At 28.2% G+C, this 27,810-nt stretch overlaps 3 protein-coding genes across 6 annotated transcripts in view; 2 read left to right on the plus strand and 1 right to left on the minus strand.

The window, feature by feature from the left end:
* Positions 1-817: 817 nt before the first annotated feature.
* On the plus strand, positions 818-6,916 carry LOC105257953 (putative ATP-dependent RNA helicase TDRD12). Of its 3 annotated transcripts, none has more exons than XM_020029582.2 (20): positions 818-828; positions 1,610-1,664; positions 1,779-1,857; positions 1,965-2,152; positions 2,406-2,689; positions 2,758-2,963; positions 3,086-3,248; positions 3,319-3,403; positions 3,540-3,704; positions 3,825-3,983; positions 4,073-4,225; positions 4,300-4,543; positions 4,655-4,798; positions 4,957-5,138; positions 5,308-5,433; positions 5,506-5,654; positions 5,726-5,899; positions 6,004-6,178; positions 6,422-6,601; positions 6,673-6,916. In XM_020029582.2, exons 2-20 carry the CDS (start codon positions 1,611-1,613, stop codon positions 6,892-6,894), a joined length of 3,132 nt encoding a protein of 1,043 aa, XP_019885141.2. In that variant the 5' UTR covers positions 818-828; position 1,610; the 3' UTR covers positions 6,895-6,916. The 3 variants fall into 3 exon arrangements, with proteins under 3 accessions (XP_019885141.2, XP_025265668.1, XP_025265669.1); XM_025409883.1 differs by lacking the exon at positions 818-828 and adding an exon at positions 1,015-1,298; XM_025409884.1 differs by lacking the exon at positions 818-828 and adding an exon at positions 1,468-1,521.
* A 471-nt stretch (positions 6,917-7,387) lies between these two features.
* On the minus strand, positions 7,388-9,859 carry LOC112638345 (transcription termination factor, mitochondrial). Its single transcript, XM_025409890.1, has 5 exons — positions 9,115-9,859; positions 8,768-8,864; positions 8,523-8,676; positions 7,925-8,254; positions 7,388-7,811 (listed from the first exon to the last, which is right to left on the minus strand). The coding sequence occupies exons 1-5, from the start codon at positions 9,700-9,702 to the stop codon at positions 7,403-7,405; spliced, it is 1,578 nt and encodes a 525-aa protein (XP_025265675.1). The 5' UTR covers positions 9,703-9,859; the 3' UTR covers positions 7,388-7,402.
* A 3,102-nt stretch (positions 9,860-12,961) lies between these two features.
* LOC105257952 (venom dipeptidyl peptidase 4) overlaps positions 12,962-27,810 on the plus strand; it is a 317,166-nt gene continuing 302,317 nt past the window's right edge. Inside the window, exon 1 of one of the 2 annotated variants that reach the window (XM_011268909.3) lies at positions 12,962-13,252. In XM_011268909.3, the coding sequence (XP_011267211.1) occupies positions 13,064-13,252 (189 nt within the window). In that variant the 5' untranslated portion in view covers positions 12,962-13,063. The remainder of the gene's footprint in view (positions 13,253-27,810) is intronic. The other variant, XM_011268913.3, reaches the window with a different exon arrangement.

The raw sequence follows: 27,810 nt of genomic DNA on the forward strand, positions 1-27,810 counted from the left end.
ATTTATAATTACACTAACCAATATATATGTATATTAATAGACAGAGTGTACATATATATATTTTTTATATTTTATATACAGTATATATATGTGCCCTCTTTAATACAAATCGCGATTGTAGTGTAGTATCGCGCGATTCACCGTAAGCGAAACGATTGGTAAGTCGAAGTAGGCGATAAATGCATTTAGTATTATACACACGTAATTCTTGTATTTTTTGTATTCATTTCGTATGAGAATAAATGCATTTTCATTTGTATTTAAGATCCATTGTTTCTCTCCTGTACCTATATATGCTTTTTCTTTTTTTACTTTTTATAAAGACACTTTTTATTAGTCAGATTTTGCAAACCATTATCTTCAGTATATGCAACAGAATATATCAATCAATTAATAAAAGAATACATATAATTATAGTTTATTATTATTAATTTGATAAATATAAAAATTCATTTTTATGAGGAGGAGGAGAGTTTATACATATAAAATGCGATTTTTTCAAATCATATATTTTAATTAATTGTTTCGTTTTGCATATTGTACGAGAGAAGTTAAATAAAATGATCAATACACTCAAAAAGAGAACTTATTGAATCAATCATAAATACCTATGAAAGGATATCATTTGCTCTATCTGTTTTAGAAAATATTCCATTGATTAGAAAATCCTATAATTGATCATGATTGGATAGAGGAGTACGCCTTTTCAAAAATTGTAAATAAAACAGAAAGACATGACAAATGGATGTTGCTATTTGCTCATTGAATCAAAACAAATCTGTATATGTCCGCGGTCATAATCATATCATCTCTCATGCAGAGTAGACTGTGAGTTAAACTAATCGTGAATAGAAAAGTCTTCTATCATTTTGCGATTTCCACAATAATTAATTTGTTTTCGTGTGAATATTAGTGTGCGGGAAAAAGAGATAGTGGTATACGTCACGTGGTGGTTGCTAAAATGCTAGAATTAAGCACAATTTATTTGTTATTAGGCATTTTCTCAACAAGAGACAATTGACACAATGAATCACTTCATCTTTGTTGGTTGCCGAATGTAAAGAATGAAATCATTCACTTTATACTGCGATCTGTGTGTCATCATCTTGCTGAAAAATGTTCATTGTTGTCATTTGCCCCTCCTAAATTCCCTCCTCCGCTTCGCTTACGCGCCTCGTAATTAGTGACCACATGACAGTAGTGGGCTGTCTCTCTTCGCCACGTGTTGTACTCGAGTCGCAAAATATAGAACTTTTCTATTCAGTTTCCATTTTAATTACGTGCACACGAGAAATACGGTTATTATCTGTTTTTAATTATTATCGAGATTTCTCGGCTGTTTTTAATTATTATCGAGATTTCTTTCCTGATGAACATTATAACTTGTAACTGTTGAAAATCTAATTAATCTAATTAATCGGCAGTGCATTTGAAACTTTTTTTTAATTGTAATACAATATTTTTTTCAATCTTTTATTTCTTTTAAAAGAAGACTTGAGAATTTGCTATGAACTTTTATAGGTTATCTTCTAGTATACTTCTCTTTATGCTTCAAAATATATTTCAAAATTATTTATTTGTGATATTTATTTGTGATTCTAATCTCTAGGATGCATCAAAAAATGCCAGACATCGAGAAATCTGCATCTGGATATAATGGAAAGGTAAGATAAAATGTGATAGATATGCAATTAATAATAGAAAAAATATAACAACAAAAACATCTATTATTAATGAAATGATCTAAATATAAAAGGATGTTTGAATTTTTCAAACAGGAAACATCGCAAGCTTCCTTACTTCAGAGTAATAGGTCTCTTCAAATACAAAAAATCATTAAATTTCTCAATCATCAAGGTAATATTTTTAAACACTTAACAATTTAGAGCGATAATATCTTAATGAATAAAATCATTCATCTGTATGTTAAATCTATATTTCAACTTATATATATATACTTTCAGACGTTATTCCTACTACAGTTACACCAATTAAAGTAACAACTATAAAGAGTCCATATATTATGAGAGCTTATGAAATTCAGCAACATACAGACAAACTTGATAAAATCCAAAGGAAATTGTTGAGCTTTATGAAAACTGAAGAGTATTTGAGAGGGGAATATAATGTACAAAATCCCAAAGTTGGTGATGTAAGTTTTATGTATACTCCTTGTTATATATACTCTTTATTTTATTTATACTGTTTGTATTTCCCAGCAAACACAGAATATTACAGCAATATTGCGGCAATATTACAACATTGCAGCAATATTCTGTGTTTACTGGGTTTAAATTATAATTAATTACTATTGAATGACTAATATCTTACATAATTAATTATTTTAAATTAATTGCATTATACTTAGTGTAAAAAATTATCTTTTTTATTATATTTACTTGCAGGTAGTTATTGTACAAAGTAGTAAATGTACAGTTGAAGTGGAGTTACCATCATTTGTCTGCCGCGGTTTAATACAATATATTAAAAAGCAAGATGAGATATACTATATTCTTTTAGTGGATCATGGTATTAGCATAAAATTAACTAGGGATAAATTTTGTATAGTGCCACAAAATTTTATTCCTGAAAAATATTTAACGAAAGCAGTTGGTGTATTCAATATTATGCCGATTCGTATGAAAAAGAATGTTTCTAATGGTTCTAATAATTCAAAGTCTACACCCATGTAAGGTTTATTATTTTTAATATTTTGCATTTAATAAAATGTTATTAAAAAATAGCTATTATTTAAAGTGTTGTAGACGAATGGAGCGAAGAAGCAATTCAATTTGCCGAAGATTTGTTATATGAATCTAAAATCATATACTTTGACCATTTACACACAGATGAGAAAAATGGAAGAGAATATGGAGAATTTTATCTTACCATTAATAACATAGATATCATATCATTAAGCGAAGCTCTAATTATTAATTATTATGCAACTTATATAGAAGGAGGTATATTATAGGACATATTGATGTTATTAGATTATAATATTCCTATATTTAAAAATTTGTTAAAATATAATATTTAATAATATTCAAGTAACATGCAATGTCTCATGGTGTGATTATTACAGATTTGTTACAGCTTGTTGACAATTATTCTCAATCTAAGGAAAACATAAAAGATCACATACAAATAAAATTTTCATGTAATGACAAAATTGAGAAAAATAGAAATAACGCAAGACAAGTTAATCACGCACAAGTTAATTATTCCCTTAAGGAATTCTGTCTAAAGTAAGAATGTTTTTTTTTTTTTTAAATTTATAAAGATTTTATTTTATAAGCTTCATTTTTTTCTTATAAGTGAGAAAGTCTTGATACAGAGTACAATGAATTGTGGGATTTTAAATGATGTTAGAGATCTCGGATATCCACACGGAATACATAAGGTAATATATAATCAAATGGTATTTAGTAATTGATAATTAAGAATATACTGAATCTAGTTGAATATTAATTGATTAAGAGCATACTGAGAGAGAATATATATGTAAATTATTATATTTTCTAATATCTCTGTTTTAGGGTTGGAATGAATATTACAAATCTTCGAGACCAAGAAAGCTCCAGTCTTATATATGGCCAGCTATAAATAATGGTTTAAACGTTGTTGCTATTGGACCATCACAATGTGGTAAAACTAGTGGATGTGTAATGAGTGTTTGTGGTCTAGTAGCCATGCGTCAAAAGGTAACAATCTTTGTTATTTAATATGTAAAAATGATGAATAATGTTAAAATTTAACTTTCTGAATTGTCTTATAATGTGTAATATGAACAAAATATATGTGTTAAATTTATATTATATTAGGAAGTATCACACAGCGCAACTCGTCCACTAGCACTAATTTTGTGCTCTTCATCTTCTGAAGTAATCAATATTCACTCATTGTGTATGTCATTTTTGCGTTCTTTTGATAATGTAAAATCTGTAGCTGCATTTAATGGCAAGACATCTATATCAATAGCGGTAAATTAATTTATATACATTTTTACAAAAAACATTTAGTAAACATCAAAAAATGATGCATGAAAACTAATCATTTTTGCTTTTTTCAGGCATCTATATATAAAGGTTGTCAAATCTTAATAGCCACACCGCAATATCTAGCTCGATTCTTGAATGAAAATAAAAATTTACTGTCATTTGACAGGCTTTCTTATTTAGTTCTTGACAATGTTGACGTAATTTTAGATAAATATTATAACTCGGTAAGAAAGAGAGAGAGAAAGTTGCATTATATTAGCATTACTTATTTAAAAAAACTAATAAGACATTTTAATAGATAGGAGAATTATTCAAGAAACATAAAGTAATTGAAAACCGTGAGTCACAAGGTGACAATAGACCAACACTACAAATAATTATATCAGCAACAACCTGGACACCCGAGATTAAGAAATTTATATGTCTAGCAACGTACAAACCATATATATGTATCACATCATTTTTAGAAGCTGTTATTTTTAAATCTATACGTCCACAATTGTATATTTTGAATTCTATACAAAAAAACCAAAAAATATCAGGTAAGTAAAGTTGTATATTGCTATGTAAAATTGATATTTATGTGAACATTTGATTATATTAACATTGATTAACTGTAGCATAAAAAATATTCTTTTCTTTTTAATATTTAGATATACTAAAGGATGATTATACTACGATGAGAACAATGATAATATGTATAAATGCTAAAGAAGCCGAAGAATTAAATACCTTTTTATTTTCAACAAAGAAAACTCTGCTAATTCACGAAGAGATGAAGTTGTCTGATATACGAGGTATAAGAGTGACATTTTAATTATATTCAGAATGTTATTTTATTATTATATCTAAATTTACTAATCATTAATTTAATTAGTATATTCTTAATCTTAATTATTAATCTTCCCTTAATTTGCAAAATTTGCGTGTATTTTGCATGTACCTTATTTTACAGCTTTACAAGACAGTTGGAAAGCATGTGTACGTAGCTTGTATCCAGTACTCATATGTACTGATGCAGTTCTATCTGATCTCAATTTTACTAATATTCAATGGCTGATACATCATTCTGTACAGTTAAAATTCAAAAATCTATTCAATTATAGGTTTTCTGTACTTTTAGATCATTTGACACAGGTAATTATTAAAAAATATATCTAAAATTAAAAATAAAATTTTTTATTGTGTGTGTGTGTTCTTAATTTATTATGAACTCATTATTTAATATTTATATTTAAATACGCGCGCGTGCGCGCGTGTGTGTGTTATATATATTCCACAATTAATACATTTTGATAACTTTCAGGATGCCAAAAAATGTAAATTTAGTATATTCATCGATGAAAGAAATGATCAACAATTTGTAAGCATAATAAAATTAATGGAACGAATGAAAGTTGTAATATCTCGAGACTTATTGAAAAGTTGTGATGTAAGTTAACAAAATGTTACAAAATGTTAAAATATCAATTTTGTCATAATTTGTTATAAAATATAATTTTAGCGAATAGCAGTTACACTAGAAAAAGACAAAAAGGAATATGCTATATGTGATAATGTGAAATCATTTGGTTTCTGTCATGAGAAAAATGTTTGTGTATTCAGGCATTACATGCTTCCTAAAATCGATGCACCAATGACAAACATACAGATGTAAGTAATTTTCTATTATCTTATTGTATTGATATATATATCCAATGTTCTACTAAATCTCATTCTCACAGAAATGATAAAGTGATATTGATGGTGATGTATATTCACGATACGACGCATTTCTCTGCAAGAATAATCGAATACATGTCATGTACAAATGAGTCAAAAAAAATAAAATTTTGTGACACAGAGTATATGAAAACTGCACTTAAAATACAAGAGTATTATCAAAACGTTGAAAACAGGTATATGTGATATTCGAAGATTTTTTTTTAGAATTATGTTATCTACCTCTCTACATTCTTTGAGTTTATTTATGATTTATTTTCTTAATAAATAATTATTATAGAAAAGTATGTATCTCGACGAACGTGGGTGATATCTGTGCTTTAGAGGAATCTATGGACACATTTAAACGAGTACAAATTGTGCGTATCAGATATGATAAAGATAGTTCTGAAGACAAAGTAAAATTTGTAGATGTGAGATGCATCGATAGTGGTGTTATACATGAAGCCATTGATGTAAGATCATTAGCTTATATTCATTTATAAAGCTTGTATTCAAATTACACATTAAGTATTTAACTAAATAATATTTCACTAAAATTGTACCTTTTGTATATGTGTAATAGATTCAAAGATAATTTACAAGAATCATGTTTAATGTTAAATACAAAATGTAAATGTAAATGGATTTGTAAGCATATTCTTCTTATAATTTTTATATTGTTTTGTTTTATAAACTTATCGTTTTTAATATTTCAGGTATACAAATTAATGCATATTCCTGAGGAATTATCAAATCTTCCAACACATATTGTAGAAATATTTTTAGCTGGTGTAGCACCACCTGATAAGGAATACATGTGGAATCATTGTGCTAATGAAGCAGTTCATAAATGGTTCTCAAAAAATTTTGATGAAAGGTCTTATATTATTGGAAAAGTAAGTTTTTACACAATTGTAAGTGAAAAATATACAATGGAAAGAAGAAAATATCATTCAATTATTCACAGGTTTGCCTTCACCTTGGAAATACAATTTGGTTAGATGATCTTCGAATTGGAACAAAATTACTTGGTTATTCCGACATGATAGGATCTTCTTTGAAAAAGGAACTTCTTGCTAAAAATTTTGCAATTTTGAATGACAATCACATGCCAGATCTGTTCAAACTTTGCAAAAACAGTGATATGATAGATATCAATGGACATGACATTAATGTAATGTGCAAATAAAGTACCTTTTTTCTATCATTTATATTTTTACGAGGCAACTTTGCTTAAGAAAATTAACTTTTATATTTTCTTTCTAATATTTTAACATTTGTAAGAAAAAATTGATGTAGTATAACACTTTAATTTTTTTATTTTGTACTTTTGATACTCCTGTTAACTTTTTTTGAGACTAATATACTTCATGAATCATATGAATAAAAGTGAAGTCTTTTAATTTTTTAACAAAATTTGTTTTAATCTTTAACTATTGAAAATCAATATCGGAACGTAAGAAATAAGAGTATAAATAATGCAAAAATGCAAGTATACATACACAATATCACTTTATTTGAAACGATAAGATTTGTATTAATAACATAATACAACTGATCAGGTTCTTGCTGTCTCATTCTTTCATTTGTTATTAAACTTGTAAATAAATTCGTCTAAAATGTCGGAATATATTTCTATTTTTATAATACATGTATTACATATAAAAAATAATCGTTAATATATTAAAAGAATAAATTCATTTAATATTAGTTTTCGTGCAAATTAATTTTTCAGATTTTTTATTTTCAATTTTTTGTAATTTATACTTAATATAGTCTTCCAAATCTTTTTGAGAATTCATTAGTATAGTAATTTTTGGTAACAGACCGACATTTGTTAACATTTCAATTCGTTTGCGTAGAGTTTCCGTATTAAAATAAAAAATTCGTGACTGACGTAATATTTCTTTACCCGTTATGCCATTTTGTTGCAATAAATCAATCAATTGATCTATTTTTGATACATTTACTCGCAAAATGGTCGGTCGCTTTGCAATTGCATCTTGGAGAAGTTTTTCATCAACGTTTAATTTATCAATTAAATATCCTTTAACATCTTTATGCTCTTGCAATATTTCTCGCTGTAGATAATTCTTCTTAATATATCTACAAAAAATAAATTGAAAACACAGTCAATATATTTTATAACTATTTTTCAAACTGTATATAGATGTTCTATTATTACTATCATTTATGATTTTTATGTCACTGTTACGTACCGCTCAAAAGATTGCTCAGCTAGCATTAGCACAGTAAGTCTTGGAACAAGACCTTCTTTCTTCAAAATTTTAATTCGTTTCTGTATAGTTTCGATGTTGAAGTAAAAGATTCGTATATGTTGTAATATCTCATTGCTAGTAATTTTATTTTGATGTAATATGTTAATTAATTTATTCAATTTCATTAAATTCACTTGTAAAATACTTGGCGATTTTGTGATCGCGAGATTGAGCGTTTCTTCATCGACCTTTAATTTATTTATCAAAAATTCATTAACACTTGAATAATTCGTCATTAAACTGCGTTTTACATTATTCCTTTGAATGGCTCTGTGCACATGAAGAAATCAATGACAATTTACATTTTATTTTATGCGCATGACAAAGTTTGTGTAAACACACACTTCTTTTCCATTTTACATTTAAAGAATATAAAATATAAGTTAAGAAAATTGCAGAAATAATAAGGAGTAGTGAAGATAATAGTTTAAACTTAATTTTGACAAAGTCAGCAATGAAATATGCAGTATTAATTTCAAAAACACAAGACAGCAATAATACAAAAAGTAAAATAAAAAGATATTCCTTCAAAACCTACTTTGTTATAATTCTAAGTGGACATCTTATAGCCCATGTTTTTACTTCTAAATCTTGTGTATCTTTGTACAATTCACATCTGTGACGTATATGATTTTCACTGTATCGAAGTACCCATAAATCTTTCAATATATATTTGTTATTTACATCATATTCTGTTAAAATAAAAATTTTATTTAGTTTTTCAAATGTTTATAGATATCTATTCTATTCTATTCTATGATTTAATTTATATAATTTCCTTACCATGTAATATGTTCAACTTCTTGTCTATGTAGGAAATTGGAATTTTTAATAAGAAAGTATGTCGTATTGTTAACTTACATAATTTTTCTATGCTACACTAGGAAAAGAAATATTATCTTAGAATTATTCTTATTATGTGCATAGAATCATACATCATGTAATATTTTATTGAAACAATATTTTTATATCATATAACTTTTATTTTTAATTTTCCATATTTTAAATATAAATTTTCTTATGAGAAAAAAATATTTTTTATAAAATGTCCTACTTCATATAATACAATAATTTACTAACAAGTGCAATTTATACATCAATATCATTTAATAACTACACTAAATTTATACCTCTAATCTATGAGCAAGATGTTCAATTTTATTGTATGTATAAGAACCCATATCATTTTGCGTATGAAATACAAAAGTTGTTAATTCTTCTTGAGTCAAACGTAACCATGGTATAAGTTGATCATTGTTCATATTAAGTATTTTAATACAATTGAGTTTATCTTTGAGTCTACTATTTTCATGCGCCAATAACCAGGCATTTTTCATAATGGTATTTTTCTGTACACCAGCATCTATAAGATTATAATAATTGTGCAAAACATTAGCTCTGGTTCTTTTTTTAAGTTGTGGATTGTCTGCAAGAATTTTATTGGTCTCAGATGATGTTGTATCTAATATTTCTTTGAGAGTTTGTACCATAATTCGCACGATAGGTTTGTAATTTGTCAGGTATGCATCATAATTTGATACTTCGCACGTATGATCTAACACATCCACATCTTTGTACAGTAGTTTGTTTTGTGAAACAAACCTAACGAGCGAATATTCTTTTAAATGCAATGGCAAAGCAAGCCTCAAAAGTTGCTGCTGAGACTGATCTGCTTTAAACAGATTTATGATCATTCGTTGTACAATTTGTTTGACCATATTTTTTTTTTATGATAAATTTTATGTAATTTTCAAATCTCTCATTTCATAAAAACTTAATTTGTATTCAATATATTTCTACACACAAGAAATATGATAGAATTTTTATTTCGCACAATTATTGTTCTTATTCTTCTTGTTATCCATTATAACCTATACTACGTACTACGTACTTGTTTGAAGTCGATAAAAACAATATTTACAACTGTTCCATCTGTTGAACTGTCATGTAACAACTAGATCAAAACAATTCATTACCGACAGTACATTACGTCAATGAACTTTGTTTTCTACGTATGTTAATTCAATTTTTTTTAAAGAAATTAATTTTGATAACAACAGTATAATAAATATTGGGAAGAAAATACATTTTTTTTTAAACAAACAAATATTTTTTATATAATTCCATAAAATCAAAATTTGTTAAAAAATTTTTTAATTATTATTGTATAAATATTTTTAACTTATTCTATATTTTAATTTTTCTAATTTTAAATTATTTTATTTATAGTATTTATCACATATACAGTAATATTATTAAAACGAAATTCTCCACTTTAACATCGAATTATTTATAAGATATCTGACCATATCCATAGAATGAAACACTAATAAATTGTTCTTGTTTATTAAAACAATCATAAAGAACAAACAATTCTCATAAATTAAATTCTATTCTTTAAATATTTCTCCATAATTAGAAAACAAATCACTTAAGAGATTAGCCGCAAATCTTACGCAAATTATATTACGTGCTCGCTAGCTTGGCACCGGCTCAGCTGAGTGGTCGTAACACCGATAAGCCGATGTCAAACAACGTGTCATGGCCATGTGTGCTTGAGCGTTTCAACGTGTATCCTTTCTCCTACGCCTGTCAGTTGGAAAACGGCGGTGTCGCGTGTCGCTTTAAAAGTTTCGCGGTCGGAAAATATATACAAATGCGAGAAAATTCACGATAAAAACTTGTTAGTTTTAACGAGGAAACAAAGAAATCGATGTAAATTTCAGACTGAGATACCACGAGTCATAAACCAACAAAAATAGTATCACTCATTGTTTATTTAAAAAAGAAATAATCGAAAAATATAATCAATAAAGTTGTAAAAGACTCGACATTATTTTAAAAAATTAATTCAAAATTCATGGAAATTCTATCATTGAAGTTGACCGGAAGTTTTGTTACATCATACGTACGCAATGTGAATTTACGAATCAGGCAGTGTTATGAAATCATTCGCAATTTGTATAATTACCGTAGTAATTATTATCTTACAAAAGTGCTATTGTCTGCGGACAGACAACGCTATTATTACCGTACTACTATGTCGACATGTTGCAGCGCTATTTTATATTAGTTTATTCATGTAATTTTATAAAATTAGTTTAAAAATATTATTTATCACACACAACACATACGCAAGACATTTTTAATTATTCACATATTATAAATAATTAAAATAAAAAATTTTGACAGTTTATCAAGTATGAATAAGTTGTTTTCTTCATTAAATTTTACACGTGATTTTACATTCTTTCGCGATAACGAATACCAAATTCAATTAAAGATAAAAAATACAATAGATAAAGTATTGATAAATGTACGTTAACACAATGTGTATAGTTTCAAAGCTGGATGATCTTTTCAATATGCGGAGGCCGCGAATATTATTTTATTACTGCAACATGGACTAGTATGCGAACAGTATAGAAAGATTGCGCTTTCACTGAGAATCGCGAGAGTGATACATACTATGAATCAGTTCGCATCATCTACAGCCAGATACGCGCGGTTGCCTTTTGCTTCGTGAAAGTTTTTAGCTCAATAGATTTCGTGAAATTTCGTATAAGTGTGAATTAAAAAGACTTCCTCTCGAATCTGTTTACATAATAGAATATATTTTTTACATATTTTTTAATGTTATTTTTCATGTTATTTTTTGAAAATTAGAAGAATTTTTATCTCTATCTCGTCTCCAACATTTTTGCTATTTTATCAATTATATTATAAATTTACTTGTACGTATAAAACTTCGTAGGATAATATGAAATAAAGTTGGCGATTTCAACGCGTGTTCTCCATGAATGGACAAGAAATGTGAGGATGAGCTTCCATCAAATTATCGAAGAAATAGAACAATTAATTAATGTTCGATCAAAATATTAATCTACATGTATTGTTCAGTGAATCAATACACATATATATTTGTATATTTCTTGGACGAAGAACTTGGGTATTGTTTATGCATAGTGACAGATAAGATAGTTTGTTGGTGACTGTTAAAACCGACTTGAAAAAAACGTGATATTTAAATGTACATTTTTAAAATGCTTAACATAGTTTCTGTTGATAATTCATTATCTTCGTACGTTCAGATATGCATTTTGTGTACGTATGTGTATGAACATTTTAACGAGAAAAAAATAATACGCATTTCACGCATATAGGATGAGTTCGTAAATGACATCTTTCACATATATTTTTCAGATAAATATTATTTATTCTTTTACTCATTCCTAGAATGATAAGAAAATTGTGTAATAAGTTTAAATTATATCCTAGAACTCTAAAACTGGATTTATACTGGGTTTTAGAGTTCTATGACGTCATAATGTAGAAAATTGGAGTGTAATCAAACATAAATTATAAATAGTTATTTAATCAGAAATCTGTGTTACCAGATTAAAACAAGTGTCCGGATGTTCCAAGTGCAATTTAATTGTAATGAATGTATTTATGTGTCTGGGCTTACGTCGAGTTTCCGGCGACTCTATTAGAATCTCGTTTGACGAGTTATTCTGTTCACTTGTCATACATAATAGGCAAAGTGATTGTGTGAAAGATAATGTTACATTATATCGAAACTAAAGACATATTGTTTAAATATCCTAAATAAATTTTTCAAATAAATCAGTCTTCCGGTAATAATAAATAAATAATCTAATAAATAAATAAAATAATATCAAAAGTATCATTTTTTTCGATCATCACATTTAAAGTAATTAATTAAATATTAATATAAATTTAATGATATATTAATGATCAATATTATTATTTTTTCATATCATTAGCTTTACTAATAGCATTGCTGTCTCGAATATATTTTATTTTATTAAATAAATTATTATATGTTACAATATCTTGATATATAATAAAAATTGATATATAATCGAAAGTTCGGAATATTTTCATATTCTTGCCGTGTTGTTAGATTTCTCTCTACGTCATTCATCTCTCTATCATTTTCCATTCGTTGACAGTGTTTGAATAGAACTGCTTCGGCAGCAGAATAACAGCGTCGTGTTTTGCAAATGTGCTCAAATATCAGTGATTGCTAACGAAAGTGAAAATCTCAGCAGAAGAATGGCAGTGAGACATTACGCGCATCAATATACGATGCAATTAACGGACGAGAAGATCATTGATGGAAATGTCAGTAGTGAGAGTAGCGACGAGGAGGATTACTATCCGTTAATCCGCCGTACCATGAATAGCGCAATAGTTAACGCGAATACACGTAAGCGAGGAAAAGAAACTGGCTGGGATGAGACGGTAAGATTACTTTCTCTCTCGTTTTCTTTAAACATTATTACGAGTATAAATCTTTATATTATCTTGCAAAATTTATAATGACAGAAGACTTTAAAGATTTCTTTCTGCTTCTTCTTTTGGATATAGTAATTACGTGTGATTTTTAGTTGTCATATCATCTCATATATTGTAATATGCAAAAAATTATATTTTAAAATTATATGTTCTCTAATTATTAAATATTTAATGTTTATTTATCGTTATATTTTTTTAAATTGTAATTTGATATAGCGTTTATTGATAAGCTCTACTTCGTGAAAAGCAAAGATTATAAATTTTTACGATCTTTAGCACAAACTTTGCAAAACAAAATAATTAAAATTAGATCGCAATATAATAAATCTCAATGTCAATGTTTCAAAATGTATTCTCGACAAATAACCGTGATTTTGATCAATATAGCAGTCTTATATGTATGTGTACGATTAAAAATCAACTGACGCTTGACCCGTAACTTAATCACTCTCTCTCTCTGACACTTAAACTTTAACCTTTGAAAGTGCTGTAATCGATATTTACAACACTTTCTGAAATATAATACTTCCAGAAGTTAGCGACAGGAAAGGTTTCACTGAGAATAATTAAGTAAAAAGAGATGTAATTCATATTTCAGTATGATTCGCACAATATGATGAGGATTAATAGAAATTTCAATAATTTCATGTAATATTGTATGAAATTATAATTCCCAATTCGTGAATTTGTTTTACATGGTTTTATAGTTTATCGTAGTTTGTGACATGTAGGACAACAAATGATGTTAGTAAAATCTGCTTAGAAGCTTATATTTATGGTGATTAAAATCAGGTATTAAAAGATTACACGTTTATACATTAAGGGATTAAAACATCACAGGCGATTTTACATCTCATTAAACGCGCCGAAACATGTCGTTCGACATCTTTCTGCGAATTTCATTAAGAAGATAAATGACATGATTCATAATTACGATGCAGATTCACCGTAAATTAGCATTGAGATTTGCATAAATATGCGCTCATCACGTTGTTGTTATCAACTTTGTTTTTTTTACGTAGACACGAATTTAAAAAAATTTGAGTTTTGACATTTAAAACAAATTCTGATGTCATTTAAATGCTTGGCATATATATTTCGACATATATATATGCGCATTCATTATTTATATTTTACCAATTCAAAGCCTGACAGGAATGCATCTGTGCAAATATTACGACTGTGCGAGTGGTTATAACTTATTTACATAATTATCGCATGAGTAGCACGTACAGTCGTTAAATTGCAGTCGTTTTACAGAAATGATCGGTAAAAATAAAAATCAGCTGTTTTATATAATCATACAAAATATTAAAAAATTGCTTTTTCATAAAAATAATTTATGCTTTTTAATCATTATTATTTAATTATGTTAATATGTAGATAATTATATTAACATGTATAATATCTTGATGCGTTGATAGCAATAAGGAAAAATTGTCATTTTTCCTGATATTTATATAAGAGCATTTGGAAAATTGCTTAACAAAATATCCATCAAGTAAAGTATACCAGATGTTGCATATTTCAAAAACAAGATGTGATTTTGTAAATTTGCATTAAATTTCAACATTCAAAACTAAAAATTTAAAAATATCTTTTTTATTTTTTATTTAAAAGAAAATATTAGTCTACAAACTATAGCCATTTTATGGCATAATATAAAAAATATATAAAATTTTCAGAACTTGATCTACATATATAAACGTGTAATGTTATCTCTGTAATATTATACAATAGATTTAATGTTATATATACATGTAGTATTATACAAAAAAACGTGTAATATTATCTCTGTAATATTATACAATAGATTTAATGTTATATATACATGTAATATTATACATAGATTTTAATAATTTCTTTTAATAAGAATAAATAATTTCAAAAAATACCTCGAACCTTTTTAATCAAAATTTAATGCAAAATTATATAAAAAATTAAATACAAATGGAAACATTTACTTTCTTAAACTTTTTAATAAAGAAGGAAGTTTAATATTTCGTTTCAAAAATAAGTAAATGTTTATGCATTACGCTAATGTCTTTCTTAATTTTTCGGCCAATACTAATTTCACTGATTGTGAAATACACAAAGATTCGAAGATTTTTCTCGCGTTCATCATGAAATATGATTAATTCGCAACATCATTCGAATGACGTTTATTTTCTAATAATCATTATTCGCTCTTTTAATCAAACATGAAATATACGAAGCAAAGAAAGTGTAAATTAGAAACAGTGTGAAATGGTTTGGTACTGTTGATTCCAGATTTGATTATTTAATTTTAATATAAAGTATCAATTGAAATTTATTCGCGACTTAAACGATATTATAGAATTGCAATTAAACACAGAACACTAGTCGTCAAATTTGTCTTTGCGAGACAAGAGAGAAAGTTAAATTTTTTTCCATTTTTATGTACAAAAACGTATTTCATACTGTGAGAATGGCGTATTTGACAGTTCAATTTTACTCTGTATATTCTGTATAGGATTACTAAAAAAATCATTTGAAAAAATATTAATTTCTTTCCCCTGAAAATATATAGAAATAGAAAAACTAAAACGTGGTACAGTCACTGACGATCTAAATGTAAACTGTTTTATGAATTGCAAAACTAGAAAGAAATACGACCTTTACAGTTTCATAGTTATCGTAGACTTGTCAATTATTAGAATGCTCCTTTTAAAAGCTAAGAGATGGCGCCACGATAATCATAATACACATGATTATATTATCATAAATTATTTTATAATTGTTTTATTTTTTTATTATTAGCTACATATCTTCATAGTCAGTATAAAATATTTAATTTGTGAGATATTATATTTATAAAATTTTATTTTAGATTAAGATAACCATCTCTTATATTTTCGCATTAGATTTAAAATCAGGATATATTCCCATATTTATTAACAATAAATAACTTTATAATTTTACTGGCTTCCTCGTTATTAACAGAATTTTTCTTTTTCAATATCTGTAACTAAAAAAACAATTTGATAATTCTAAGACACTGTGTATAGCACTAGCTCGTCGTTTGAAAAGCAAAAGACATCGTCTCGTCGCGTTATACTTTATATTCAAATGACCCAATTCGTTCGTAACATCATTCCGTATTGAAGTGATGTAAAGTTAGCGGACTGCGTTCATCATCCTTACTAAATGAGATCCACGGTATCTGGAATTCGATATTGGTAGTCTGGAGCGAACGCGGATAACCCGAGCAACCTCGTTAGCTCTAGATCTATGGGGAATATTGGAACATTCGCACAATACGTCAACTAACACCTGCCATGGAAACTGTGTGGGATGAATATTTCTGTTATGCGTGAAAGGAAGAGATATATATTTCTTTCTTTCCTCCAGAGATGCTTTTATATGCAAACTGATGAAATCCAAATCTCTCAGCTTTTCAACTGTCAAGGGACTTTACAGAATCCTTTTCTTCAACAATATTTTCATATTTCTAATATTTCCAAGTTAAAAATATTAATTAAGTTGTAAAAAAGTATGTAAATCCTAACTGTATATTAAACAGAGTAAAGAAGAACATATTTCTCTTAACATATCTCTTAGCTTTGTTATTGTTGTCAATATCAAATTCTAAAAAACTGTTTTTAATTGTTTATTTTCCTTCCATTAGAAGATATATTAATATTTTTTAAATCGACTTGATAAATTTGAGTTAAATTATAAAGTCATAATAAAATTTTCCTATTAGGAATTGATTTGAAAAAAATTCTAATTTCTCTTTTTTCCATTTTCTCTAATAAAAAATAATTTAATTTAATTCTTTCTCGATCGAAACATTAACGCGAACTAATTAAATTTAACTCTTTAGGAGAAATAAATTTCATATTAAGTAATTCAAAACATAAAGTTAATAAATAATGTTTATGTTATTCTTTATTTCTTACTCAGAATATTAGTTTTAGCTTAGCAGTATTTAACTTCTACTCTTCAGTCATAAAACCAATAACTGATATTTTTCAATTATTTTTAGCTGTTTTCCAAGAACATTAAGAAGCCATTAGTATAATTCCATTTCCATTTCCAACTTGTTCTTCGCAAATACCACTACAAATTCTGTAGACAGACTTCTTTCTAGACAAGGTACGAATTTGCAGAAAATCACGCGATACTGTACTTCTAGTATCGAACTCGGAGATAATCGATAAAAGCATGTGTATGCAGACATTGTGGTACGTCAATCCGACGTCGGTGTCACATAAACTGTGAGCTTTCCGGCTAAAAGAGAGAGATGCAGTACACCTAAGGGAACTATAAATCTAACTTCATCGTCGTCGACGTCCCAGGCACGTACTGCAGAGAGTTGCATTCCCGCCCCTCGTTCACCACCCTTTGCACCTTTCTCTTTTCTTTTTCCTCTTTTTTTTTTCGTTTACCATCGTCGATCGTCACTGTACGCGCAAAACACAGGCACTCGTGATTTTTCTTTGAACTTGTTGCGTCGCGGCGATCATTATATCTACGATTTATACGATCTGCTTATTTGCTTTTCTTCTTCATGTCAAGCCTATGGATTGCGTTACTCTTTGTGTCGGATGCACTTGCATCCAAGGGAGATCTATGTACACTAAGAAAAAAAATAATGTTGAACCAACAACATCAGTGTAATTGGAAATTAGTTTATTAATTCAATAACATTTTTAATCACATCAATACACCATGTATTGATTTGATTAATGTTATTGAATTAATAAAATAAATTCCAATTGCACTAATGTTGTTAATTTAACATTACTTTTTTTTCAGTGTATGTGTGATGTTTTGTACATAATCTAACAGAATACAAATATACCAAAATAAAAATCAAACTTGTTTAAAATATATTTTTAGATTATAAGTTCTTCCATTATTTTTTTTTTCACAATTCGATTCTTCAATTGTAGCGTATTAAATTAAATTTTTATAAAACGATTCATTATAAATGAATAGTGTTATCTTTAGATATGACAATTATAATTACAAACGCAAAACAAGTAAAAAAAATATCCTTGAGTTGTGTTTAAGATACGTCACGTATTAATTGCGGTATCTCCATCTTGCAAACATGTAGTTCATTTATGTTATATTTATATCTGTATCTGTTGCATATTGTAGCGTTGTATTGAATTGAATCATTATAAAACGATTTGTTATAAATGAATAGTGTTATCTTTAGATATGACAATTATAATTACAAATACAAAACAAGTATTAAAAAAATATCCTTGAGTTGTATTTAAGATACGTCACGTATTAATTGCGGTATCTCCATCGTGCAAACATGTAGTTCATTTATGTTATATTTATACCTGTATCTGTTGCATATTGTCCTGAGACCGTTAATTCACGACGACTGCAAGTGTAGTTAGCTTAACAGTCGAAATACACAGTTTGGATAAGATGTAATGCTGTCACATTTGCAAAACGTGAACCTGTTACATCTGTTTTGCAGCGATAAATCACCATGAGTTTGTTGTTGTTCCACATGGATAATAATGCCGCACTAACGGCGTTCGATATAGAACGCAGAGGTAATTTATAATTTACACGCTAAATTTTATGCAAAAAATTATAATAAATTATTACGCTATATTTATATCTCTATACAATTATATTTTTCATTTCCTTGTACTTTAATATTGAAATAATTGTATCTCTGATCTGTTTTTAAATTTATTATTATACACAATATCGTTAGGGCATTCGTAATTTAAAACATACATTACTAATTAAATATAATTGTTTATTGTACACATCATATTACTGACTTTATTTTTAATGTCACTAAATTTTTATAGACTTGGTTCTCTCTAAATGCATGTGAGATAATCCTGATCCTAATCTCATTACACGCGATACTCTATAAACATGATGTAAACTTTTAATATGATTTTACTGTCCAAAACTTCATTATCACTGCTGCGTTTCCCTTGGTGGTCGTAACGTAAGTTACTTTCTACAATGGAATATTACATGCGCACTCTGCACTTCCAGACTCCAAGCTTTTTCAAATATATTTTTCTTTGTGTCAAAGATATTTATTTCGTTAATATTTTCATTTATGAAAATACCTGCCTCTCTTTGCAGATTTCATTGTCTATTGCGATAATGGCAAAAGTGTGTTCATAGCAGTGATATTTCTGTTAGCGAAATATCAAAAGTATAACGGCTTTACAAATTTATATCGATAAATTTACTAATGTATCAGAAATTAATATTTCCTATTTGATAATTTCAATTATTAAAGCAAATCTGTCAGTTTTTTATTAAAAGTTTAAAAATTTTAAAAGCCGAAAAGTAACAATTGCAGACTAATCACGATGAATAAACGCACATTAAGAATTTTGCGAAATAGAAGTCTCGAATTGACAATTTGAAAGATTTTACATTATTTTTTTGACTTTAATAACAATAAGATCTTCGTATTTATAAATTAGTGTTATTTATATAATATAAAGATATTTAATTTTTGCAGAAATATTTAGTAAAACTTTTATTTTTTAAGAAAGTAGAAAATGCAGCGCTCCTATGGTATAATTATTGTAGAAATAAATTCTACAAGCTTCAAAACTTATTATTTTCATATATATAACAACATCAAAATTCTAATATGTAATGATGTAATAATGCAATATAACTGATTTTACATTAACTTGTCTACATATTTCTTTTAATATAAAAGTAGCTACTATTACTTTCAGCAAGTAATTAAAAGAAGAAATTTAAGACCAATAACATCGAAAAATAAATGATGTCATGTATAAATCACATTGTTAACAATACAAGGGGAGTGTCTGTGAAGTAAGATAATTTAATTAGCGCACACATATACAAATTCATATTTTCTGAAGACTTAAAGTTTGCGGACTTCATAAGATAAGCGAGGATAAGCGACGCCATCGTCGGCGAAACGACGCGACGCGTCTTTACGCACGGAATTATTAATATGCACGGTGCCGGGTAACATGAATTTATGGTAGCGCGCCAATAACGGCTGAATTATTACCCGACACTGCAGCAAACCGTGTACAACACTAGGACGCGCAGGCACGAGCCCAAAGTAACGGGGAGAGAATGTCGGAGGCGAGCGTATTTTGACGGCCCTATAAACATCCGGATGCGCGATTTATCGCGCGGCCACCCCTCGTCGTCAAGAACCGGTCGACTTCCTTATTATTATTATTAGCCACCGCGCCATTGTTTCGACGGTGTGCGACAGGAGCAGCATAATGGGCGCTTTTTACGTGTCGCGGCGCGGAATTAAGCATGTCCCCAATTTACCCCGAGAATCACTCGCAGAAGCAGCGCGGTGATGCTGTTTTGTGGACGCGAGCTGTAAACAGAGCTTCGCTTTCTGGTAGCATAAATTGCAGTTATTTTTATGCTCCCGTTGCAACATGCGAAATATCTTTCCGGTATTAGAGAAAAATTGCCAGTCTAAAAAGCTTATTTTTTCACGACGTTTTTCGAATACGTTCAAAGATGAACTTCTTTCCCGAGCCGATGAAAAAATTCCGAACTTTAACATGAATCTTCCAAGATAGATAAATATAAAGTCTCTCTCTCTTTCTCTCAAATCATCATTTGAAACTTGCATGCAAAATAACGGATCTCATTAGTATTTAATACATAATTTTTTTATATTAAAAAGAGGACAATTACCGTGAGTTTTCATTGTAAACTTATTGTCTCAACTTATTTTTTTCAATTAATTTGGAAATTTTTAATTAAAATTATTTTACAATTGATAAACTTTTTTATGGAATTATATATCGTAATTAACGTTTTTCATGTCGTTACAAAATTCGACTATAATTAATATTACATTACGATAAAAAAGCCAAAGATGAAAGTAAGTGTCATTCTATATTTCTTGTATTTCTTAGGTTTGACTCTTATATTTGCTCGTTATAGTTATTACTCTAGTTTGTTGTGCTTGTGTGTGTTTATTGTGTTGTTGTTACTTTTGTAGCTATGGGATCATTGATGCACAATGTTATATATTATATATATTACATATATATCCGTAACCACATTTATTATTATGATATAAGAAAAATTTTTTTGCATAATACATGATCAATGCTCCTTATTTTATTATTTTTTTATTTTATTATTTTGTTATTTTTTCAGACAAAATTCTTGTTAGATTAAATATATCATAAATATATATATATAAAACATAAGAGAGAATAAAAAAAAACAAGCCCTGAGCGGTGTAATATTTTTACTTTCGCTCCCGACATATCATGAGATATTCGGGATTAAGACTACAAAAGGTAATCCGTTAGTATGAAATCGCCTACGGCAAATTCTTGTTTCGTAGACAGATGAAAAACTGGAAACTGTCCTTTCAACCTTTTCAACTGGCTGTGAGCGATTAAAAGAAATATATATGTATTCTCTATCGCTTTTCTGCGTCTCTCGCTGTTACATTTATTTGCAAAAGCCTTGTAAGTTTTTTTCTGTATTTATATCTTTACATTTATTTACGCGCATGAATATATTTATATGTATATATTTATATGTGCAAAATTTATTTTTCTTCCCACTATTACTCTAAATATATTTGCTTCGATCGAGAGTGCAAGAAAAACAGATTGAATAAAGTACGCACTTGACAAATATATTCTTTGATTATTTTCTTATATTCTTTCTCTTCTTGGTCGTTACTTTGGCGTCGTTATGGCAAATCAATGATGCGTGTAACTGTAACGTGTGCATATACGACAATGAGAATTATCGATCGGACCGTTTATTTCTCTCTTTCCCACTTGACACCTCGCCAATTCCCACGGCATGCATACACGGCCAGGTACTCGCTATTGTTGCCCGCACTCTCTCCGACGTCCTATAATTCTGGGCATAAATTATTCGCAGACTCCGAGTTCAGTGTCCATGGCAATGGCGAAGCCAATGTCGGCCGAGGTCATTCGTCGTCGGCATACTTATACCCGACCCAGGACCTTTGGTTTCAGCCGCGTAACCACTCTAAGCGTTGTGATTTTCGCACGAAATGATTCAAATATGATTATTTTGCGTCTCCTCCTGCGTAGGATTTTTTCAGTTTTATAACAACTGCGCTGATTTTGAATCAATAATCGTTTCTTTTGTTATACCTTCCATTTACGGCATCATCGTAACTCTTTATATCCTTACATATATTAAAAAGATGAACGAAATAGAAAATGATATGTTTGCTGTTAAACATATTGAGAGAAAGAGAGAGAAATTATTTATCCAATTTAAATAGATAATTGTAGATTTGATTTTAATATTAAGCATAGGATATTCGGTCAGATGTTTATTATCAGAAGAAAATGTAGATTAGAGCTTTCGCGCTTTTAGATTTCTCATTTTTTTTATATACAGCTTCTATTTTATTTATTCATATTTCATGAAAAAAATATATATAAATAAAGAATGATGATCTGTATCAATTGTATTATTCTTAATAAAGCAAAATTATGGAAGCTGCTTAAATAATTTACTAAAAACAATTTTAATTCTCGACAAATATTGTATGAATTTTAAACGTGCAAATAGTTATGTATAATGTCGAAAAACAGTCGATTGTAAAATTCATATAAGTGCAACAGGTAATCGTTGATATAATAAATCTTTTTAAAAATATTGTTTTGCGAAAATAAAACGAGCAAAACTATCTTTTATACATAACTTTGCTTTCCGAAGGTTTTCATATAAAAAAATATAAGTCGTGATTACTTTCTTCTTCTGAAGGAAGTAGTCACAACTTGTACTTATATTCTTAGCGTTACATTGAGTGATCGATTATTCTTATCGTACTACTACCATGTAAATTTCATGCATATATATATATATATATATATATATATATATATATATAAAACAAACAAGAAAATGTTACACTTTGACTTTGTTTAATGAAACTATTACGATTATGTTATGAAAAACATACATATAGAAATGACAAATCATTGTATCATTTTTTATCTCATAAAACTTTTTTGCGAATAAATAAAAATTGCACTTGATTTCTATTGTTAAAAAAAGAGCTTTAATTTTATTTTAATTCTTAGTTAATTGATTTAAGTAATTTTTGTCTCATTATGTCAATATATTTGTGTGACTGCACGAAACTATTATTTCAATATATTCATTGTAGAATCATGTATAGAAAATATCTTTAACTAAAAATTCGATCAAAATCGACGTGGAGCAAATAAAAAAAGATTATAGATAATATAAATAAAATACAAATTCGTTGCCATTTTTTGAATGATTGGACGGCGAATTCTTTAGATGGTTCTCTTAAATTTTCTATAACGGTCATTTTTCGTGACACGCGAATTACAATGTGGTACAGCTATGGAATATTTTATGTATTCGATTCTGATAGAATTGCTGCTCAGAAGGAATATTCGCGATATCTGTGAAAAATTTCTTATACGGAATCTCTTTATTCCATTATTTGTTTTCGTTCTTTTTCGATGACAAAGAGACCTTTTTGCATTTTAATAAATCATGGTTTAATAAATCAGTTTAATAAATCATGGCGTAATAAGATAAAAGATAGAGATCTTTTGCAATATATAAATAAATTCTCTCTCTCAATTTTTCAATTAGTTTTTAAGTTATATTTATAATTATATTTTCGATTATGCGTTATAGATATTTTATCGCGAAATAATTTCTAGATTAAATTGTTTAATCATTATTGGAACGAGGGAAAAATGTTTAACGTAAGAAATCAGATATAATCCCGCTGATGATTGATGTTTTCGCTGCAACAATCTTTGTGAATTTAATATTTGTATGAATTATTCATCGAACAAGAAAAAGAGAGATAATATCAAACGATTAGTATAATACATTACTCCTTGCAAAATTCACATCACGCGTTACCAACATTAATAATCATATGTGATTAATGACTCTTCTTGAGCAATATTGAGAGAGTCTTTCTTTTCTTTTCAACAAACTTAAGTAATCTACTTTAATAATTGTAAAACTCCTCGAGTATTCTTTAAGGATATTAAAAAAGAAGTTAAGAATACATAAATACTATGGAAAGGAATGCTCTATAAATTTAATTATGTAAATTTATACGTTCCTATATAATCTATCAATATCTCTGAAAATTTAATTAAAATCAAATTTTGCATATCGTAACGATTTCCATTTTAGAATGAAACAGAATGAAACGAAAAGACTTTTAGACCAATTGATTATAAATAAGATAGATTCATACTTTCTGTCCGTTTAAATACACTTGCTTTCTTAACCTTTTTTAAACAAGTTATCCGACTCCAAGACTAACGATATTGACGTAATATATACTTAAGAAGAGTGATGGAAATGTTGAACGGTTTCCCTTCATTCAGCGGATTCGCTTTGACATATCTACCATACCTCGTTATTTTTAATGAGGCACGTTTACAGAATAACATCGGTTTCAAAGAATCTGTTCACCCTTCTGCGAGACACTGGCCTGACATCACTCTTCTTTTTCCTCATTGAAACACGCGTACGCACGTAAACGTATACATACACAATGCAATATCGACATTACGATATTTCACATTGAATTATGGTTATTTGAATATGGTTCGTTCTGATTTATTAGCAGGAAAAGACAGCTCGATGAAAATCAAAGAAGAATATCTTACGTTTGAAATATTTGCTAGTCTTTTCTTTTAAGTATTTCTCGTTTTTTTTAGCTCGACCCAACGAACGAATATTTTATGTTTCCTAATTGAAAGCGTTCCATTATTTTTTGTGCAAAAATATTCTCCTACACAACTAACGATCGCGGTTAAATCCACTTGTATTTTGGGCAAGAAATAACATGTATCATTAAAATAAAAACAAAAATGTTCGTAATGAAGAATATTCTAAAAAATCGCCTGTGCATCGGTAGCGTAATATTCTATATACATTCAAAAAAATTTAGCAAACAAAATTTCGATATTATTTTGAATAGCGCTTTTTGCCTCCACATGTAATCTTTATGCGCATTATTCTCTCAAAAATAATGCGTTCGATATTTTGATTGTCACAAACTCGATGGTGTGCAGCGGTATTTTTTTTCCCCGACCGATGCGATAAATTATAACATGTGCCGGCTATCCTCGTTGTGATTTACGATGATAGAAAAATCAAGTCGGTCAGTCGTTTTTGTATTTCCTCGCGGCATGACACTCCGGCGCACGATCGGTGCGCCGGGAAATATTGGGGTTTAGTCGTTTCTCCCATTATATGTATATACGCGATGGCCATGCTTCATTCCTGGCTCGATTCCCTCGTGGGATAACGTATCGCGAGAAATTGCGCGTCGTGATTTAAATCCACGCGCGGCAAATTTCGGCAAAACATTTACACCGCTCGACCGATCGAATCCATTCGCCGAAAATTGAAAGGGGAATAAAGAGATCCCTGAAAACTCTTCAACATTTATAGAAAGTGCTCACGCGGGAACGGCAAAAGCGAACACGCAAACCTGTATTTCCCGTTCTATCCTTGCAAGATTGCCCGGAATTGTTACGCGGAAATATTTTTTTGCGCCAAAGTTTAAAAATGATTGGCACCTGAATACCGTGTTTCGCGAGCTCGCATGTCACGGATACTTTCGCAGTTGCAAATTGTTGGGTTTAGACGATCCTTTAGATTCTTCTCTTCGATCTCAACTCGTGACTATTTTCTCTTACGAGCACGCGACTGTTAAAAAAAATTAAATCTCGCGTTATACTTATTGTTAAAACGTGTAAATCTCACGTTATAAAAAAGGCAAAGTGTTTTATGAATTACGTTAATATATTTTGCTAAATTATCTTATTGTATATCTGTACAAGATTTATCTCTAGTAATAATCATTAAGAATTGAGATTCCTTAAATAGAGGGCAGATTCTAATATATAAGATGTTGAGACAGAGTATTGGAGTTATAAGCCTTTCAAAATGGAAGGCTTATATAAATACAAAAATTATACTCTTGATTTAATTTCAAATGGATCTTGCCTCGATAGAATTTTAATTGGGAAGAGAAAAGCTGTTTACTTTAAAGATATCCAACGCTGAAAATTGAAAAGCTGTGACAAATGATTTCCATCGGTATTTTTATTAACTAGATCATTCAATTAATTAAAGAGATTCTGCAATAATTTTATTCTTTAAATAAAGTAATATAATTTTCTTTATTTTTCAAATTTATTTTTTTTATATAAAGACTGTCGATCGTAGAAAACCTATTAATTGACATTGAAATTGAAATTTCTTTTCTTTTCTTTTTCTTGTTTAATGCAGTTGTTAGCAAATTTTGCCTTTGGATGCACGACACATCTCGTCATTGATGCGATTCTCATATATCGGATATGAAATATAATAGTCTCCTATTTCTCCATTACATCCGAGAGGGGACATCACAGTTTTATGGTCGATATTACAGCGTCATATATGTTCTCATCCTAACAGCGAAGCGAATAACGCGCAAGCGCAGTATATTGAAGATTTTATGATACTTCGATTAATTCACATATGCATATTCCGTTCATATATCCCCTTCACATATTTCCGAGATCACAGATATTCCTTGTATCTGATTAGATCTTTATCTACTTAGCATAAACAATATAAAATAATATTTACGTTTAATTTCAAAAAATTTAATTATATATATATAAATTTGTTCGTATATAATTAAATTTTATATATATTTTATTTATATAAGAATCTAATTTTTATTCAATTTTTATTATTAAGATTTTATTTGTAAAAGTTCAGTGTCATTATGTAATCGATTGTGCAAAATCAATTTTAAAAACGCGGATATTTCTAATAACGAGACTATTTCGAGATCCTTGCGGCTTACTATTTTATACTTTCCTTAAAGTACGAAAAGTATATCGCACGAAAAGACATTGTAGATGCCCATTCACCTCGTATCGCGTCAATCTAGTCGAATCACGTAAAATCGCTGAATCTCGATGCGCTCAACAGTATTGCTTCAAAATCTCGGATCTTATTCGAGTTTAATGTAAAGCAAAAATCTAGTATAGTATAAGAAAATATATTCTCTTAAATATTATTAGGATAATTTAAATGTTTGATATATATATATATATATATATATATATATATATATTTAAAAATACCGAAACATTTTTAATGCTTTTTTCTCTAATTAAATTTCTATCAATTTCTATTTTTTGTGCTTTAACGATCAATGAAGGATTTTTCGTATCAAATTCTATAAAAAAATGAAAAAATTTCATTTCTTTCAATTTGCACTTTTATATAATATCTTAAAATATTTAATATTGAACACATTGAATAATTATAATGTTACAACTTATGACAAAATAATTCCGAAGAAAAATTCAGCTCCAAAGTTACATAATTTCATTCAGATAAAATTGCAAATTCTAATATATTATAAATATAAAATATTTTTAAAATTGTAAGATTCTATTCTTTTATTATAAGACATTTCATGAAATAATTAATTTGTA

Source organism: Camponotus floridanus, unplaced genomic scaffold (genome assembly GCF_003227725.1).
Source record: "Camponotus floridanus strain SB8 unplaced genomic scaffold, Cflo_v7.5 scaffold100, whole genome shotgun sequence".
NCBI classification, from domain to species: Eukaryota; Metazoa; Arthropoda; class Insecta; order Hymenoptera; family Formicidae; genus Camponotus; species Camponotus floridanus.

Excerpts from the sequence above, each read along its gene's own strand:
- LOC105257953 (XM_025409883.1), top strand. The coding sequence starts at position 1,192 with ATGACAGTAGTGGGCTGTCTCTCTTCGCCACGTGTTGTACTCGAGTCG. Across the intron at positions 2,690-2,757 it reads AATTCAAAGTCTACACCCAT|TGTTGTAGACGAATGGAGCG; the intron begins GTAAGGTTTATT and ends TATTATTTAAAG. Across the intron at positions 3,984-4,072 it reads AGACATCTATATCAATAGCG|GCATCTATATATAAAGGTTG; the intron begins GTAAATTAATTT and ends TGCTTTTTTCAG.
- LOC112638345 (XM_025409890.1), bottom strand. The coding sequence starts at position 9,702 with ATGGTCAAACAAATTGTACAACGAATGATCATAAATCTGTTTAAAGCA. Across the intron at positions 8,865-9,114 it reads ATCTTGCTCATAGATTAGAG|TGTAGCATAGAAAAATTATG; the intron begins GTATAAATTTAG and ends TTCTTTTCCTAG. Across the intron at positions 8,677-8,767 it reads GAAGTTGAACATATTACATG|AATATGATGTAAATAACAAA; the intron begins GTAAGGAAATTA and ends TTATTTTAACAG.